The sequence below is a fragment of the Pagrus pagrus genome (genome assembly GCF_965226575.1).
Source record: "Pagrus pagrus genome assembly, chromosome: 1".
Classification (NCBI taxonomy): domain Eukaryota; kingdom Metazoa; phylum Chordata; class Actinopteri; order Spariformes; family Sparidae; genus Pagrus; species Pagrus pagrus.
In genome coordinates, this window is record NC_140185.1 from 28,427,942 (window position 1) to 28,445,480 (window position 17,539).

The window sequence follows — 17,539 nt, forward strand, 5'->3', positions numbered from 1 at the left end:
TTAATTTGTCCATGTCATTACCCATCCATCTGTTTGTCTATCATTATTGTAGAATAATATGTGTGTTTTATTGTGATGTATTACCTGGTATTGTCCATTGGCCAAATCCACAGTAATAGCGACTCCTTCATCAAGTTCTTGTGGAGTCATGATCCTAGAAAGCCAAGTGGTGCCCATGTCCTGATCATTGATATAACTGAGTGGATGGGCATTAAGGTTGAGTCTTAAGACTCTGTCATTTGTGGTGTCCTCCACGCCACTGGGGATGCAGTACCTGTCAACAGTAAAAGTTTTTAGGCATACAGACTATTATATTAAATAAAAATGTACAATACCAAAATATTAATGGAAATAGAAATACAAGAGGTTGTGATACTTTACCTCTCAACTAAAGGGTGTACTCTGGGGTGACTGGGAGGACAGCGACACTCTGACTGGACATGCAGCTCAGGCAGGATCCCTGAGTACACCTCCACTATTTCCCTGTTAAAACAAGAAACAGAAGACGATATTTAACTTTAACACTGAAGCAAAATATAATCCTGTGCATTTTAACAAGGATGAGGAGGGGACTAGCTTACAATTGTATAGCAACATTGCTTAATGATTTAACAGTTAATTTGACCCAAACTACACTACAACTACTGTATGTTTTATATCCAAAATAATAAAATAACACATTTAATACAATGATTAATAAAATTCAAGTTATGCATAGTTCATGGGGACGAACACAAACAAGCCTTTTATAACAACTTTTGAGATAAACTCTGAAGGCACCTGCTGATGGGCCTTTGACTGAACATTTAGCACAAAGTGGAAAATCAAAGGCATAATTTGAAAACTCAATCTTTCACTTTGTCTTACCCCAATCTTGATGAGAGGAACTTGTAAGCTCCAAGTCCTCACTGTGTGCAGTACATCAGTGGTAAGCAAAACACTAATTGCCTTGTATTGAATTCTCAGGGAAAATCCTCTGGAAGCAGTATGGATCTTAAGATGCAACGATTAGCCTTCCCCTTCTTTCTTCTAACCATCTTTCCCTTTATCACTCCATGCTGCTCGCTCCTCTCCTTCCTTGTTGGTTTAATCCATAAGGAATCTTCATGTCTATTTGTCCTCATTTGTATCCTTTCCTCCCTTTATTAAATCTATCTGTAGCTATCACTTCCCCTCCTTTTTCTGTGTCAATCACGGCTCCCTTCCTTCTAACATTTTTTTTTGTGCAAACAATCATTTCCTGTCGTCATTTTTTGATTCCTCCCCCTCTCTCTCCGTCTTACTCTATCCAACTCACCTGTTGGTCAGAGTGGCAGGATAAAATCTAAAGTCCTGCATCCGCCCAATGAACTGATTAGACCCTGGAGAGATGAAAAGAGAGGAGAAAAGAGCATAAAGAAGGCGTTAATGGGTTTGTACTGAAGGCAGTGAGTGAGAGGATTTCACAGTATTTAGTAGATTATCTTATCAGTTTCTTGATACCAGCTGAGTGAGGCTTGCCCACAGCTGCTTATAATGGCCAAGTTCATGAAATAAAGCCGAACCGGATCAGCTACAGTCTACATTTGCTTCCACTAGAGAGCAGCAAGGCTTATAAAGGACAAAGTCATTAGTTTGGTTCGAGGCTTGACCAAAACAGGTCTGTCTAAGGTAACAGGTTATCACTATTGCCTTAATCATTTTTGCTGAGGATAAATGTAACTGTGCTTCATAGGTTTCATTAGTGTGTTTCCTCCTTTTAGCTGCACTGATTCTTGTCTGTAGATGGTCCTTTATCCAAAACCAGTCTCTTCTGGACAAAATCTTATTTTTCTAAAGCCTGGACAAGAATTCATCAGGACTTTGTGCTGAAAATAACATAATTTTCATTATAGATTTAACTGCCAACTCCTTTTGGAGTCATTGATTAATTGTTTGGTCTATCAATAAATTGAGAAAACGGCTCATCAGAAGTTTCTGGAGAACGAAGTGAAGTCTTCAAAATACTTGTCTTATCCAACACTTCTATACCCAAAGAATTTATTTTCATATAAGAGAAAGTAAAACTGAAACACTTGAGAGACTGGGACACACATTTCGGGCATTTGTCTTCAAAAATTAAACAAACAAATCAATTAGCAATGAATCTCCTGCTTAAAACAGGAAGTGAAGGCTCTGATAAAGCTGGCTGATGTTGAGAAGAGAGGATGTGCAATGGGGAAATGCAAAGATGTTTGACAACATATATCAAATATGCCAAGATGCCAAACTCTCTTTATCAAGCAAACATACACTGGAGTAACTCAAACATATGGGCACACCATCCAGACAGACATGCTGATACTGGACTGCACACAAGAAACACCATCAAACACATAAATGAACACAGTCAAGGCCCCAACACAACCATACATTTGTGACAATGTTGGATAGAACATAAGAGACCCACACAGATGTTGATGCTGGTCCAGAGAGAGCTGGAGTCTTTTAGTGTCCAACAAACTTCTGTCTAGTTTGACAACAACTCTTAGAAGACAGATAAACGTCTCTAAGCATCGACTGAACCCCTGCCATGCCGAGCTTTGTCTGTGTATGTGTGTTTGTGTGTGTGTTTTGGAGGCTTTACTGTGTCTACTCCCAAAAAAACATCCTTACTTTAGAGAAAGAGAGTGTGTAAGTGTGTGTGCATGCATGAATGTGTGTGTATTTGCATTTGAGAGAGGCTTTGCCATGTTTGGCCCAACTACAATGTGAGCATGTGCGTGTTGGGGGGGATGTATGTGTGTGTAAAACAGAGAGAGAGTGAGAGAGTGTTATGGGATGTAAGTGTGTTCGAACAGTGTGTGGTTGTGCAGCCTAAGGCTTTGGCTCAGGATTTCTTTAGCGTGTGGAAATGGGATTATGCCTTCCTCTGAAAAGCACTCTCCCTATTGTTACTGGGATGATGCAAGGTATAAGCCTTAATTCTCTCTTCTCTGTGTAGGTCTCTGTCTTCTCTCTCTGTGTTTCACTTTCTCTCATCCGTCGCTCTCAGTTTTTGTGTTGCAGTTAATACAGGCGACTAAGAGTTACGTGTCCATTTTTTTCTTGTTTTTTTTCTATCTGTCCTTCAGTGGTCCTGTCACTCTCAATATACAAGAAGATTTTACTATTTTCCTTAAAGTTGCAACCACTGGTACTAGCTTACGTTAAACACTGGGGAGTGGGGGGATGGGTCAAGAAATACAGGTGATGTGAGGTCATATCATGGTGTGAGGAGATTCTCTACAGTACATGCACCAACTGAGTTTGGACGCAGCTCCTTCTAAAGCAAAATCACAAGAGAAAAGAACGACTGTGAACAATCATCTCTTTCTGGTCCACATATATATAGTATTTATATTACCTATGCTTGCAACCTTTTAGATCACAGTCTTGGTGAATTTGGTACCACCCATGATTACTGGTGGTAATAGCAACTGTGGTAAATAAGTGCATTCACATGGTGCTGGAAAAAAATTATTTCTGACTGGGGAAAAATCATGGGAACGCTTCCTCAAGTTGGCACAACAACTCAGATTACACCCCGCAATATTTAAATCTGATCTGCTGTCGAAATTAACCATGGCTTGTTTTGTAGATGCATGACTGAATGACTGTTGTCAGCACTAACAGCAAAAACTCAACAACACCACTACACCAAAGTTACTAACCAGAGTTACCGGAGTTACTAATGATCTGTTATAAGCAGCTGATTCACAACAATTACAGCACCACCTTTGATACAACCGACTCTCCCAATCGACTACTTTTACAATGTGGTCGGCAGTTAAATCTCTGCTCAAGACAACTTCTACGCTGTACAAACACTCAGTTTTCAGTGAGCAGGGTCCCCTCCAAAAACAGACATTGTTGTTAATCAATACATCTGATCAGCATTCACATAATCAATCCACTGATCAGAATTCCAGACACAGCCCCCAGGTTCAACAACCACACGCACACATACACACACACTCTCCCGCAAGCCAATCACTTGTATTGATCACCACCACTGATGTGATCTTCAGCTGATCAGATGCTACCTGCCGTGAACTAGGGATCAATGCCTGATAAACGAGAAGAAAACACTCGTTTATCACCCTGTAGATGAACGGATATCATTTTTCTCTCAATTTCTCTCCTATTGACTCTGAGACGGCTTCCAGGCACCACCAATCAATCACAGATGTGTAGTTGAAGGGGGGATAAAGGCTGGGAGGAGAATAAAGGTGGAGTGGTCATTGACGCCATATTTAGATATACAGACAAGATAAACTAAGAGGTAATTTTTCTCCATTTCGAGGAAGAACAGGAACAGTGAGTGTAGGGAAAGAGTGTAAACATTTTCAGTCAAAATATAAAAAGAGCTTTAAAAACCAGCCATATTTACAGTTGGAGCTGAGTCCCACCCACATGGCACCGTCCTCGTTGATGTCAGACAGCCTGCCGGTCAGGGGCTGAGTGTCAAACGGTGTCCCATCATCCTCGAGCCCATCCAGGAATAGACTCACACGTCTGTCATGGACCTGGAAATTAGTCAGAGTGAGATGTAAGTCTGTGCTGACCAGCATGAATAATCTTGATTTTCTGTTGGAATAAATAAACAACAATCAAAATAAATCCCAATAAACAATACATCCCTTTGTTTCCCTTTTAGAGGAGCTTCAACCTTTGATTAGGGCAATGGTCCTCAAACTGAGGGTCGGGCACCCCTGAGGGTGCACAGAGGCACTGCAGGGGGAGTGTGGATGAGCAGAGGGAAAATATGGAGTGAAACTAAGTTGAATGTAAATGATATATGTTTGCTGATGCTGATTTTTGCTTCAGTAAATTCAACTTGGATTCTTTTTTTATTAGTTGCTACCCCAATTATTGTAAATGATTGATACAAATTTGTGGGAATGGGGGACGTGAAGTTTTTCTTCTAAAGGCAGCATGCCAAAAAAGGTTTGAGAACCACTGGATTAGGGTGAGGATGGCCTGAGTAGACGCAGAGAGTGATTTGTTTTGTCTAGAAAAAACTTCTATGTAAACTGCATACCAGGTTTTGGGAGGAAAAAAGTACAAAGATGATCAATAAATAAAACAACATTTACATGAAGCATCACCGGACACCATTAACAGTCTCCGAGCACCACAGCGGAACTTGCGTACATGTAAGGGAGCGGCCTGAGAGGCAGATGCTGCAGTAAAGGCCAAGCAGCAGGTTACTGATGTAACACAACGTCTCGGAGAGAGTGGCAGCTGCTCTGTGTGTGCGTCTTCTATCTACAAAAGTGTATGCACACATCGCGTGTTTTTGCATATCTATGCATGTGTGTACGTGTGTTTGAGTGTGACCATGTGTGTGTGAATTATACATACGGCTAATCTTCCAGCTCATTTCCCCAGTAGCAGAAAGAGCCTCAGGCTAAACTGCCTCAGCCGCAAATTAGCTTTCTGTTTGACCAAAAACCTCCTCTCCGCTCCTTTCCTCTCTTTCCCGATCTGCTGCATGAATATTAAAAACTGCACAGCAGACAACACCGTCAAAGCAGGAGAAGCTCCCTTTCACATCAAACCCGGGCAAAAAGAAGATACTTCCATAAGCGGGGCTCTCCCCCTCCAAAAAAAAAACTTTAATGTGCCCTGTCCTACTCTCTGCCTTTACCCCATCTCTAAATCCTGTGTTAGGGAAACACACTGTGGGACCACTGATAAACGTGACTCTCCCTGTCTTACCACAGTCCCCCTCTCCTTCTTCATCTTTCCCGTCTCTCTCCTGCTCTGGTCCTCCTTGCTTTGTCCTTTCTCCTCCTCACGAGGTCATTGGATTCCTTCACCTTTTTTCTGTTTTTGAGTTCCCTCACCTCATTTTCAATTGCTCCCGCTCTCTCTCTCCCTCTCTCCTCCCCCCATATTTTTCATAACTATCTTTACTTTCTCTTCCCTCTCAGTCGACAACTTCCCCCTCTCATCTCCCTTCCTGTCTCTTTCCCTCATGTTTATCTTGCCCTGTCGCTCTCACTTGTTGTCAGCTCTTTAGGGAAGTTGAAAAGGTGTGAGGAGGGAAATAAGTCCAAGTCAAAAAACGCCTTTAGGGGATGAAGGCAGGCCCAGACAAGTGTCTGCCTCTCAGAGGATAGTTAAGACGCCCAGACAGACACTTTCATGATGGCTGATTGAAGACTGGCAAGCGCATGAGAGCAGAAGAGAGAGCGCAGGAGAGAATAAGAGTGAAAAAAAAAAAGGAGAGGGAAAAAAAGAGACAGGAGGGAGAAAAAGAAAAGTCAGAGAGCGGGTGTAAGAGAGGGAGCTAGAAGAAGGGCCCTCTTTAGGAATCTCTAAGCCAGAGCTGTGTGGCTCTTGGGGAGATGTGAGGCAGTTGTCAGGCCTGATGTAAATGAATCCTGAAGCGCTTCATCCTCCTTAGCCGCCACGCGCCCTTTTGAAACACAGCCAACTCCCCTTTGTTAGCTTTCACAAACACTTTCGCTCCATTTTTCCCTTTCCCCATCCATCTGTATTTTTACCTCCTTTCCCCTACCTCTCTTTGTCTCTTTTAGCCGCTGTGACTTCAGAGCTCTTTGAGAACGGAAGAAAAAAAGAGGAGAAAGAGTTGGAGAATACTTTAGTGTTGATAACTAGTCTCATTTGGACTGTGTCCACTAAGTCCAGAGGAAAGGAAATGACTACTTTAAACTATCCCTTTAAACAGAGGATTTTAACTAAAGCCCTTTAAAGTACCATCTTGAATGAATTTGCAGGTATACAGTGAGCTACAATTAAGTTATTGTACACTTTGGCATCTGTCTGTTATTTCAGTGCCAATGAATGTTTTTGTAATTTTGTGTGTTTTTTAAAGGTCTGTTGTTGCTTGTATTTAATCAAATGGTTTCTTTTTAACTGTTTTATGGGCTTATTTTCAACAATTTTTACTCCAGTGACACACTTTGTGACCCTGCTCTGTGACAAGTGCTGTACTAAATAAACTTTCCTTTCTTACTTACTCACATCAGTGTATTTAATTCTAGAAGCCCAATAATTGGGATAATTAGATGATTAAATCTTCCTTTAAAAGGTACAATATGTGAGAATTTCAGTCGAAAACATTCAAAAATTACCAAAATGATCAACTGAAAGTGAAGAAATAACAGTTTTGATGTTATGACGTCTATGTAATGTTGCAGAGATAGCTACTGAAGTAAGCATGCTCACCAGCTAGTTCCTGGCCCGGTCACGGTCCAAAGCTTTTGTGCTAGCAGTATAAACAACAACGCTCCCCCAGTGCTCCGAGCTCCCACTATCTGCACAGCTAACTGAGCTAATAAGCTAATGGCAGCTACAGTTAGCAGAAGTTAGTGGTAACGCTTGCCCCCTATTTGTTCGGTGTATTACTGTAATTCGACAACTGGCTAATTTTTTACACCTTCAACAATGGTGATCATAAGATCTAAAAACATTACTGGGATGCATCTTTTTCCACAACCAGACAAACCAAAGCTACAAGACTGTTATTAGACACAAATCTGTTTCATCATTGTCATGGTATTTATAATTTCCCGCTGTTTTGCTCCTTCTTACAAACTTAAACTCTGTCACATGAGGACTAAAGCTGAAACTAGAAGGAGCGATGGCTTCAGTGGGGTTCAATCCTCGGCCAGCTTGGATATTAAATCTAACCCTTGCACCACCTGTGGTCCCTGCCACCATTCATGGCTCCATTAGTAGCTGGCCTGGTTGCCTACTGTTCTCTCCTGCAACATTCCAGCAAAGCCACGACTCATTAACTCAACAGGCACTGACATCATTTATACATTAAATTTTTTTTCCACATTACATCATATTAAGTCAATTTTAGCTGTTATTTTATGACATTTGCTGTTCCAGGATCAAATTAACAGGTACGGGCTGCAAAACTGTCCATGTGACATCACCTAAATGAAGTGCTACAGGTGTTCTACTTGACTACAAATTAAATGCAGCTTAGTGAATTGGATGTCATTTCTACTTTTTCATTATCATCCTTTCCTTATCAAATAATTTATTTCAATTGTGTTCCTAAAGGTTTCTGTGCTCTTAGGGACTTTCAAGCACCCTTTCCCTGTGCAAAACCCACCCCGCTGGCAATGTTACCACCTAAGCCTCTCTAAAAGCCCAGGGAAACCCTGAGTGGGAAAGCTTTTAGTGATCTGTAGACTGGCATTTTGACTAAAGCTCTTCTCGATTTTCACACTCCTGCCAAGCCATGGCTCAGTACACAGTGTGGACAGCAGTGTTTCTTCTAAGCTCACTTTGTAGCTGTGGGCCATGAAAGTAAGAGGTGGGAGAGAAAATACAAATAAATATCAGCCAAAGTTTGCTGTCTCAGCCAACATGAAAAAAAATGATCAGTAATAACTCTACAACATAATAATGATAATATATTAATATATATATATATAATATAGATTATAGATATTTTACTTTTGTAACCAGCATTAAACTAAATGAACATCTGTCTGTATCTTGCAGATTAAAACCTTATTTCTTTGAAAAAGCACTGACAAATTTGTTTCACCTGCTTCATCGACCGTTTCTATTTGCAGAGGTAAAATGTGGTACAGTTTGCACATAATAGAGGTAGATAGCTATCAGCTAAGCACAAGGATAGGTAAGGAGAGGAATTAGGTGTCTGTGGGCAGCAGCAACACTTCCTGATGACCCGGGTCATTTTCCATGAACTTGATCCAATCACTCGGTGAGCTGCCCTTTACCACACTGAGGACATGATATATAATTTAGCCAGCAAAATGTCCTCGTATTTTTAAAAAAAAATGTCATTTTGGCAACTTCTGTATTTTACAATACTATTATTAATTAATGACTTCATTGATGAAAAATGAAAAATACAAAATGCAGGTCTGTGTCATTTGAATATTAAACTCTCAGTGTAATCAATACAGTGTAAGCAAACATAAACCTCCAATAGACATGAAACTCATGTTTGGTTGCCATCTCAGACGGACAGCTGTCATACTGCAGCCGCAGACTTTCCAATTAATCATTGTCCAGAGAGAGGTTAACCATGACACTCAGAAATGTACCTGAATAATTCGCATTAATAGGTGAGGCTGGCGTTATCCAAACATCTGACATGCTGCAGACAGTGTCAGACTTAAAAAATAACATTTTATTTATATGTGGAGAAGGGCTATCTTGACAGTTGAGGTCAAAGTCGATGAGAGGGACCTTAAAGATGACTAATACTGGAAACCAATTCTAGATACATATTTTACTGCTGTCCGATTAGTCTGTTATGAGTGCTAAAGCATTGCAACGCTCGATGCAGGAGCTTAATGTTATATATGTTTATGTGTATGTGTACACCAGCTGATACACACTGTGCTGTCCCTGTTTGACCTTTCTTATAGAGGATACCATTTCCCCCACTTAACTATATTTTCACCTCCTTCTGATCAGCTCCATTTTATCGACACAATATATTTAAGCAGTTAACATATAATTCTTACATCGGCACTTCTCCTCCCAATGGCAGAATAAGCACAACCTCCCACTGTTCTCAATTTAAACAACTGTCGTCGATTACATCAAGTACTGTCATGCACTTGATATAGCATTTATATGTTAATTTAAGAAGGTGCAACAAGGGAATACACACAGAAATGTATCCAAACTTTAGTGCTAGACCATGAATACATTTGTATAAAATCTCAAATGTAGTAACTGATGTACATTACTGAATATAAAACCACAGTAAGATATATTTCTGTACATGTACTTTACATCTACAGTAACTTCAAGAAAAACTAGAGCAAAACAATTAAGGGAGGGGTGGTACAAGTGCAACAGAGCAGTCTGGAGCACACAGTAGTTGTTTGAAATACCTCTTAATCTGTCTATCTTTGTTTACTACAGCTTAAATGTACTCAAAACGATTATTTCAATTCATCACATAAATCAGATATTATTATGCTATAAATAGCCAAAATTAAGTTTTCTGATAGCAATCACTAAAGGGTTACATACTGTATTAAAGGAAAACAAAAAATATTAAATTTTTTACAAATGTGTCATATTCTGTAAGTAGATTTGGCATCTGATATAACTTGGCTGAACCAATATGAAACAATTAATTACGAAAGTGATACAGTTACAATTTCAAGCTGTTTCAAGCACTTGAAAACACCACATGTAATGATTTTCAAGGATTTCCATCATCCGTACGAATGCTACCTCACATCTTTTATCCCCCTCTTTTACTCTCTTGTTGGACACTTCCATCCGTCACCCACTTTTCGGTTTACTAACAGGTAAGTAGGTCCTTTCAGCACCTACTGCATGTCTGTCCATCATGAAAGAAGGATCCCTCCTCTGCTGCTTTTCCTAAAATCATTCCCATTTTTGTCCCGCTAAAGTCTTGTTATGTTGACTTTTTCCTTATCAAAAGTGGAGAAAGACCGTGTTATGTTGTGCAGATTGTAAAGCCCTCTGAGACAACATTGTAAAATTTGGACTACATCAATAAAATTAACACTATTTAACTTTTCATCAGCTTCTCGTCCATATTCTTCTCCTCCAGAACCCTACGTTCTCAGTTCTAGCTCCTACTGGAGTAAATCTTCCATCTCTTCTTTTCATCCCCACATCTCCACCCTCCTCTCTTGAACTTTGCTCAACCATCTTTTGTTTTCTTTTTCCAGGCCCTCCCTTCTCTTGTTGCTCCTCTCATGCTTGTCTGCTCTTCTTCACCTATCTCTTCTTCTCCTTTTAACCTCCTCTAATCCTCGACTCCCCGTCTCTGCCCCCACGCATCCTAGTCTCACCAAACTCCTCCGAATGTGTTGCCCTGTGACTGACATGCCACTCACTGATAACGCACCTCATTCCACAGCCGGTGAAGCTGTCATTGGAGGGAGAGTCAAAAAAAGAGTGAGAAAGGAAGGAGGGAAGAGAAAGAGAAAGAAAAAGTGAAAGTTAGAGAGACATGATGGGCGGAGGATAGAGGGAAGAGTTTGGTTAATAAGAGAAACACAGTGGTGCTCGTAGAAGAAAAGCAGTATTCATGGTAAAGCATGACAGAGAGATATTTCCCATCTATCTCAACTATCAACTGCCAAATTAAAGAAATGCAACAACACATTGGATACAGATTGAAATGGGAAGAAGACAAGGGGGAAGTGAAGGAAAGAGAGAACTGTATGAAGACAGACAAAGTTAATGATTGTAGTTGACTAAGATCGTCTTCTACCCGTATACAAGTGTATGTGTGTATGTATTCAAACAACACAGGTCCACCATGTCACCATCGTGTTTAGCCTCATGGTCTCATTCAGTGGTCAAGTTAGCAATTACAAACATGCAGCATGCAGTTAAACAATTTTTAAAAAGGCAACAAAACTACCTGGTTAGGTTCACGATCTGGCTTGACATAATACATCTTTTAAACAATCATAACTACTTCATTAGGTTTAGAAAAACATCATAATTATGCTTCAAATAACCGACCCAAACTTTTTCCACATGCAGAATTTCTGGCTCTTTACACTACGCTTGTCATTTGCAACTGTCATTATCGCCCCCTGCTGGTAATGCCCCTTCATTCACGTATGTACTTGTTGCACAGGTAAACCGTAACACTCCAGTGCTGACCTACAGTCGATCTCGGGGTCTATTGCATGCTTTAGCGTGAGACTAGGCTGTAATTTTGAACCTGCAGTGTGGGACTTTTACATATACTCCTCTGTGCTGCCGCCATGTTCTCCGTGGCTTCTGGTTTGTCTTCAGTTTTGTATTTCTTTCTTTCCTTTCTACTATGGCGTAGTTTTTTACATCAACCAGTAAAGATTAGGAGAATGGCGGAGCTGATGGCGTCATATTCACGGCGACAGCGTTGTGTAATTACTCTCACTACCAGAAGGGGGAGACAAAATTTGCACACTGCAGGTTTAAGATGATGTTCCTGTCCTCCACGTGTGAACCAAAGTGAGCGAAATCAGTAAGTGTAATGTGACTTTATGCATCCCCTGCTCTTCACTTTTGCATCTCCAGGCATATTGTCACCTTTTCCTCTCTTTCTCTCACTTCCTCTCTCCGGTTATCTCTCTCCCTCTCCTTGTTATTCACCCTCCAAGCCTCTCCCACCCTCTTAAGTCCTCTCTCCTCCTTATATACTTGCCCTTACCCACTATGAACTGTGAGCAGCTCTGATGTACAGCCAATATTCTCTCTATCATATTAGCACGGCTGCAGTGTGTCAAGGAAGTGATAGCAAGAGGAGGAGAGGAGGAAAAGGAATAAAGAGAGAGGGAGAGACGATGGAGAGGAGACACATTTGTTCTACTCATCTCGGCGCTAAAAGATACAATTACCTCTCACAGCATATTATCCATGTTTTATACCAGCCCAGGGCCCCATGCCTTTGCCTCGCCGCGCTCACCCCATGTAAGGCCCATATTTTAACACTAGCTATGACAGTTTATTTAAGAAAAGAAAATTGTCCCCAGGGAGATGGAGAGGGAGAGAGGGAGAGAGAGAGTGTGTAAGGAAAATGAAAGGGAAAGAGGGAAGGACAAAGAAGGTGGAGGGGGAGAGACAATGAGAGGGGGGGAGGGAATGAGAGATAGATGAGGCAGAGAGAGAGAGAGGGACAGGGAGAAAGAGAAAATCATCTTCAAGAAAAAAAGCAGAGACAAAAGATAAAGAGAGAAAAAGAGAGAGAAGGGACATATATAAGGTGACACACCAACCTTTTAATAAAGACCATAAGTCTCGAAGACTTTTTCTTTCCGAGCAGAAAGCAAAGAGACGTCCCATTTAACCAAACAGAGACTTGCATGAAACCGTAAGATGAAGGAGAAGCACATACAGTATCACACAGTAAGAGGAGAGAGACATGCAGAAATACGGTTCCTGACAAAGAATCAGGTTTTAGTTGGGTTTGGGTCATGCTGTTTGCGGCTCTGGTCAGGTTCAAGTTTGGTTATTTTCAAAAAAGAATTTAGCAGAACTCTACCAGACAGGAACATTAGTTTAATATCCATTGTTGAGCATCTTATATATTTTTTGAGCTCCTTTTGCTCTTAATAGTGTCCTTTTATTTAAAGCACCTTGCAGCCCCCTTGCTACGTACATTTTTAGCACTCATATCTCACAGCTCCAGTGGGAATGAAACCCCTAACCCTGGCCGTGTTAGTGCCTTGCTCTCACTATCATTCGGGCCAGACTGCACACTGGCATGAAACACTGATGTTAAATAAATAAATGAATTTAAAGAGAGAAAATCTCGAACCCCACCACACATGCACACACCTTTCTCTACTTCTCTCAGTAATTGATGCCAGTCTCATGCCCTTTCGCCTCCTGTGCCAGCAGGCAGAGGGCTGCCGTAGAGGTGTCCGCTTCACCCCTACATAACAACCTTGCCTCACCTTCACACACATGCACACAATCACACACATAAATATACTTGTATTTAGTGCACATGCATGCAAGCTAACACACACACACACATATAGAGCCTACAGAAACAGGGCCTCCATGCTTGTACTGTAGGCAAACATATGTACATGCATTTACACACAAACATATTTACTTTCAGTCAGTCTCATTCTATTACTGTAGGTGTTCAATTAGGATTGGGTGATTTGACAAATATATAGGCTATCCAGACCGGCTAAGACCAGTTTATGTAGGTAATTCTTTCTTGATAATGTAATGGTCTAACTTAGCACGAAATGTGAGCTCACCCAGCTAGCCTTAATTTGGTGAAAAGGAGAAACTTGAATTCAGAAGGTGTATGGTTGTATTTTTCTGTTTAGTATTTTCTTTTCGAATATATTGGCAGTCGCTGGTTGTTGGGCTTAAGATGGCTGGATGGAAAATTTTAACATATTGCCCAATCCTGGTTGGGTAGTAGACGTATCCATTGGCTATGGAGAGGAGTAAAACTTAATCTGGAGAGGGTCAGTAATTGCCAATATCAATGTGTTTGAAGTTACCGTAGGTTTAACTATATGTAAACTTAATCTGGGTAATATGACAAGTCATGTTTCCAAGCCGTGTCACACCCGTACTAAACCTAGGTTAGCATTACGTTACACAAGCTGGATCAGATGACATTGGTTGAACAGTTCACACAAGCAGCAAACACACAAGAAGAAGTGAGGAGAAGTGAGGAAGTTGAAGGCAGAAGGGGAAGAGAAGAACAGGAATGACAGAGAAAGCAGAGCCTGCAGGAGAGACGAGCAAGGACAAGAGGAAGACAGAATGCAAGAAGGAGAAAGACAAAACCAGTTGGGGCGATGAGGCATGTGCACATGCATCTATGCAAGAAAGTAAGAGAGATGGGAAAGACTGTGGTGGTATCAGATCAGTCTGTGCACATTAGTTGCCTTCTGCCAAGACCAGACCAGTCCTTCTCCAGACGCACACACGCACACACAGGCAGAGTCTTCCAGTGTAATTGTGCGTGAAAACATTCATTAAGCTTATTATGGCATTCAGGAGAAGTTTTAGCAGCCAAACTGTCTAAGAGCAGAGTAGTGAAGCAGATGAGCTGTCAGGGTCTAGAGAACAAATTGTAGATTAGATGGGAACAACTAGTTCACTCTCTGCAATAAATACATAGATGGATGTGTGTGTGTGTGTGTGTGTGTGTGTGACTTTGTCATCTTCACTTGACCTTAACTCACTATGACTCTCAGACATCGACCATGTACTCTGCTTTTTCATCTTTTCTTAAAAATGTTGTCTCTCCTCTCTTTTCTCTGTTTTAAGCAACATGTACAGTAACAGCCCTCTGAAAGAAGCAACCAGCGGTTACTGTGTGTACGTGTGTGTGTGGTGCTGTATATGTGGAGCGTCATTAGTGTGTGCGTGTGTTTAACAGTTAGGGAAAGAAAGAGTGTGTGTGTACGTGAGTGTGTGGACACCCGAGTGTTAAACATTCATGCTGCTGTGTTGGGTCGTGATGGGACCGTTGTGACTGGTTGTCCCTGCCACTGCCTCATCCGATAATGCTGATTTGCTCAGGCACTAACAGACGGACCCCTCTGGGGGTCCTCCAGGCACACAGTCAATCACTGGTACTCAAAAAGATAGTACTCCAAAGCTATTTAAATTGTGAACTCTCTTTCTTTCTCGTCTTTCTATCTTTTGCTGTCACTTTTTGCTACTTCTTGCTCTTCATCTCTCTGTACCTCTTGAAACTGACTCCAACTTCTAGGGAGACTTACAGTACGTCTTCAACACTCACAAAAGAGAAGTATCCACAAGTTCATTTAAAAATGATTGAGAGCCAGCACAGAAAGTTTTGTAAACCAACGCAGTTTTTGTCTCAGTCTTCAGTTCAAGGTGTCAATGACTGTTGTTGTCCTCATGAAATAACTGATAAAAAATGAATTAACTAACTAACAAATTATGTTAGTTACACACAAATCATCAGCCACGGTAACAGCAGTCGTACCTCTCCCTCCAACACACCAGTCGTTGCGATAGTTTTCTACATACAAGGAGAGCAACAGATTAGTAATAATCTCTGCTGAAATGTAGAGGAAAGTGAGTCTCGCAGTAAACCCACTTTGTAACCATCACTCAACTACACTGAGCCACCTCCCTCACTTTCTCCCATCGCTCCCCCACTCTCAGTCCCTCCCTCCCCCAGGCTACCTTTTCCTCCACTATTCACTACATCGTTACCATAATCAGATAAGACAACTACCTAGGGAGCACCAGCATCCCTACAGCACCTTGCTCCTGGCACCGTGTGTGTACATGTGTGCGCAAGTGTGTCAGCGTGTGTGAATTGCTCCTGGCACTTGGAAACCCGTATTCCTTTTGACTGTCTTTTTTGGTGTTTTGATCTGTTCAAACCGACAGATGACTAGTGTGTGTGTGTGTGCTGTATGTGTATGTGAAAGGTTTCTAAATCACCCAGCTCCTTCATAGGCTAATATCTATATTGCGGATGACAAGTCGGCTACAAATTACCGCTTGACTGTGTGTGTATGAGCGGGAGAGCGAGTAGATAAGTGTGTGTGTGTGTATGCATGAGAACGGGAGTATGCGAACGGTGTTTGAGTGTCAAGCATGATTATGTTATTCTTCTGAATGGTCAAAGCAGATCACATCACCATGTCATTAGACGAAAGGCAGACTGATTCACAACAATGAAATGACACACACACAAAGTTTCAAAACACCTCTAAGCCACATCAACGCAACACAGTACTTGCCTGAATAGACACGTTCAACACATGTAGATACTGTACATGCAGTAGACATATATATAAACCTGATCCCTTCAGGGCATACAGTACACTGGCTCGCGATGGAGCCATCAGCAACACTACATTTAGCCAACAACACACTCAACTGCCAAATTACTGTACTAGACATCAACAGCAATCAGCCGACCAGTGAACGAAACTGTCAGGTTAGATTTTCTAGGCACAATCACTTTCCTTTTAAGTAGTGGTCAACATGTGCTGTATAACTTCCTCATTCACCCCTCTAGCCTTGAATCCTGCCTCAAGTCAAACAGCTGATATACAGCACGTTGCTTTATCTACCTCCATTGTCTCTTCCACAATAATGCTGCCTTTATTACAGAATATAGTTAAATGGGGCGAGTTTAACATATTATAAAAGATTACCAAGAATAAGGGTTCATGAACAGGTTATTTGTTTGCAGGGATAGCCACTCTTTTAAGTAACATCTTTATAAATATTTTTGGTATATTAGCTTAGCCTTAGTAATTAACCAGTTCTATCTTGATGTTTAATCCAAATGCAAACGGATGAAAACTGAGTTGTGGCTTAACAGTGAAAGATGAGTAACGTATCAGTAAGCTCACATTGATCGCCTGGGTCTTGTTTTTTCCTTGTTTCATTATCTTTTATCATTTGAGACATGGATTTTATTTGAGAGTCCGTGGTATAAAACGTCATCTCTAGGGTTATATCATGTCATTATCAATGCTGTGTCATAGAACTATAAATGCCGGGGAGGGGCAATAAAAGAGATGAACAAAATGTGTTACAGACAACATGTAATAAGGTAATTCATGCCAGGTTGAAAAGAAAATTGGGCCCAAAGAACAGATTACAGTACAGATTAAAATGAAAAAAACAAATAACCAAAGTTACAGACACTCGTCATGGTGACTGTGCTTTCTCCCTCTGCAGCCCAAGTGTTATTCAGAGATGCTGAAAGAGAAAGATTGTCCAATGGAGTAATCTGTAAGGTGATACTCTTCAGCAGACCAGAAACACACACACACACACACACACACACACAGATTCATTCTGGGCCTCAAGACTCTCTTCACTTCACTAGCTGCCATTTTAAAATGATCAGAGCTCGTGAAAGCCTCTTTTTGTTCATGACAGCCTTTTAATTCTAACTTCTGCCGCCTCCTAAGATTTCTAGTTGATGTACCACTTTGGTCAACTGCTTCTTAAGAAATCAAAAAATAACACCAAAGAAAGAAAATAAATACACACGTTGTTGTTGTACACACATCACTTTAAGAAACTAAATCTTCCCTACGTACATCTG

At 41.0% G+C, this 17,539-nt stretch overlaps 1 protein-coding gene across 2 annotated transcripts in view; it reads right to left on the reverse strand.

Moving 5' to 3' along the window:
* Positions 1-17,539, reverse strand: part of ush2a (Usher syndrome 2A (autosomal recessive, mild)) — a 196,117-nt gene that overhangs the window by 170,516 nt on the left and 8,062 nt on the right. For both annotated transcript variants that reach the window (XM_084361215.1, XM_084361216.1), the window contains exons 6-9: positions 4,391-4,526; positions 1,298-1,361; positions 382-483; positions 85-274 (exon numbers count right to left, since the gene is read on the reverse strand). In XM_084361215.1, coding sequence (XP_084217341.1) covers positions 85-274; positions 382-483; positions 1,298-1,361; positions 4,391-4,526 — 492 coding nt within the window. The remainder of the gene's footprint in view (positions 1-84; positions 275-381; positions 484-1,297; positions 1,362-4,390; positions 4,527-17,539) is intronic.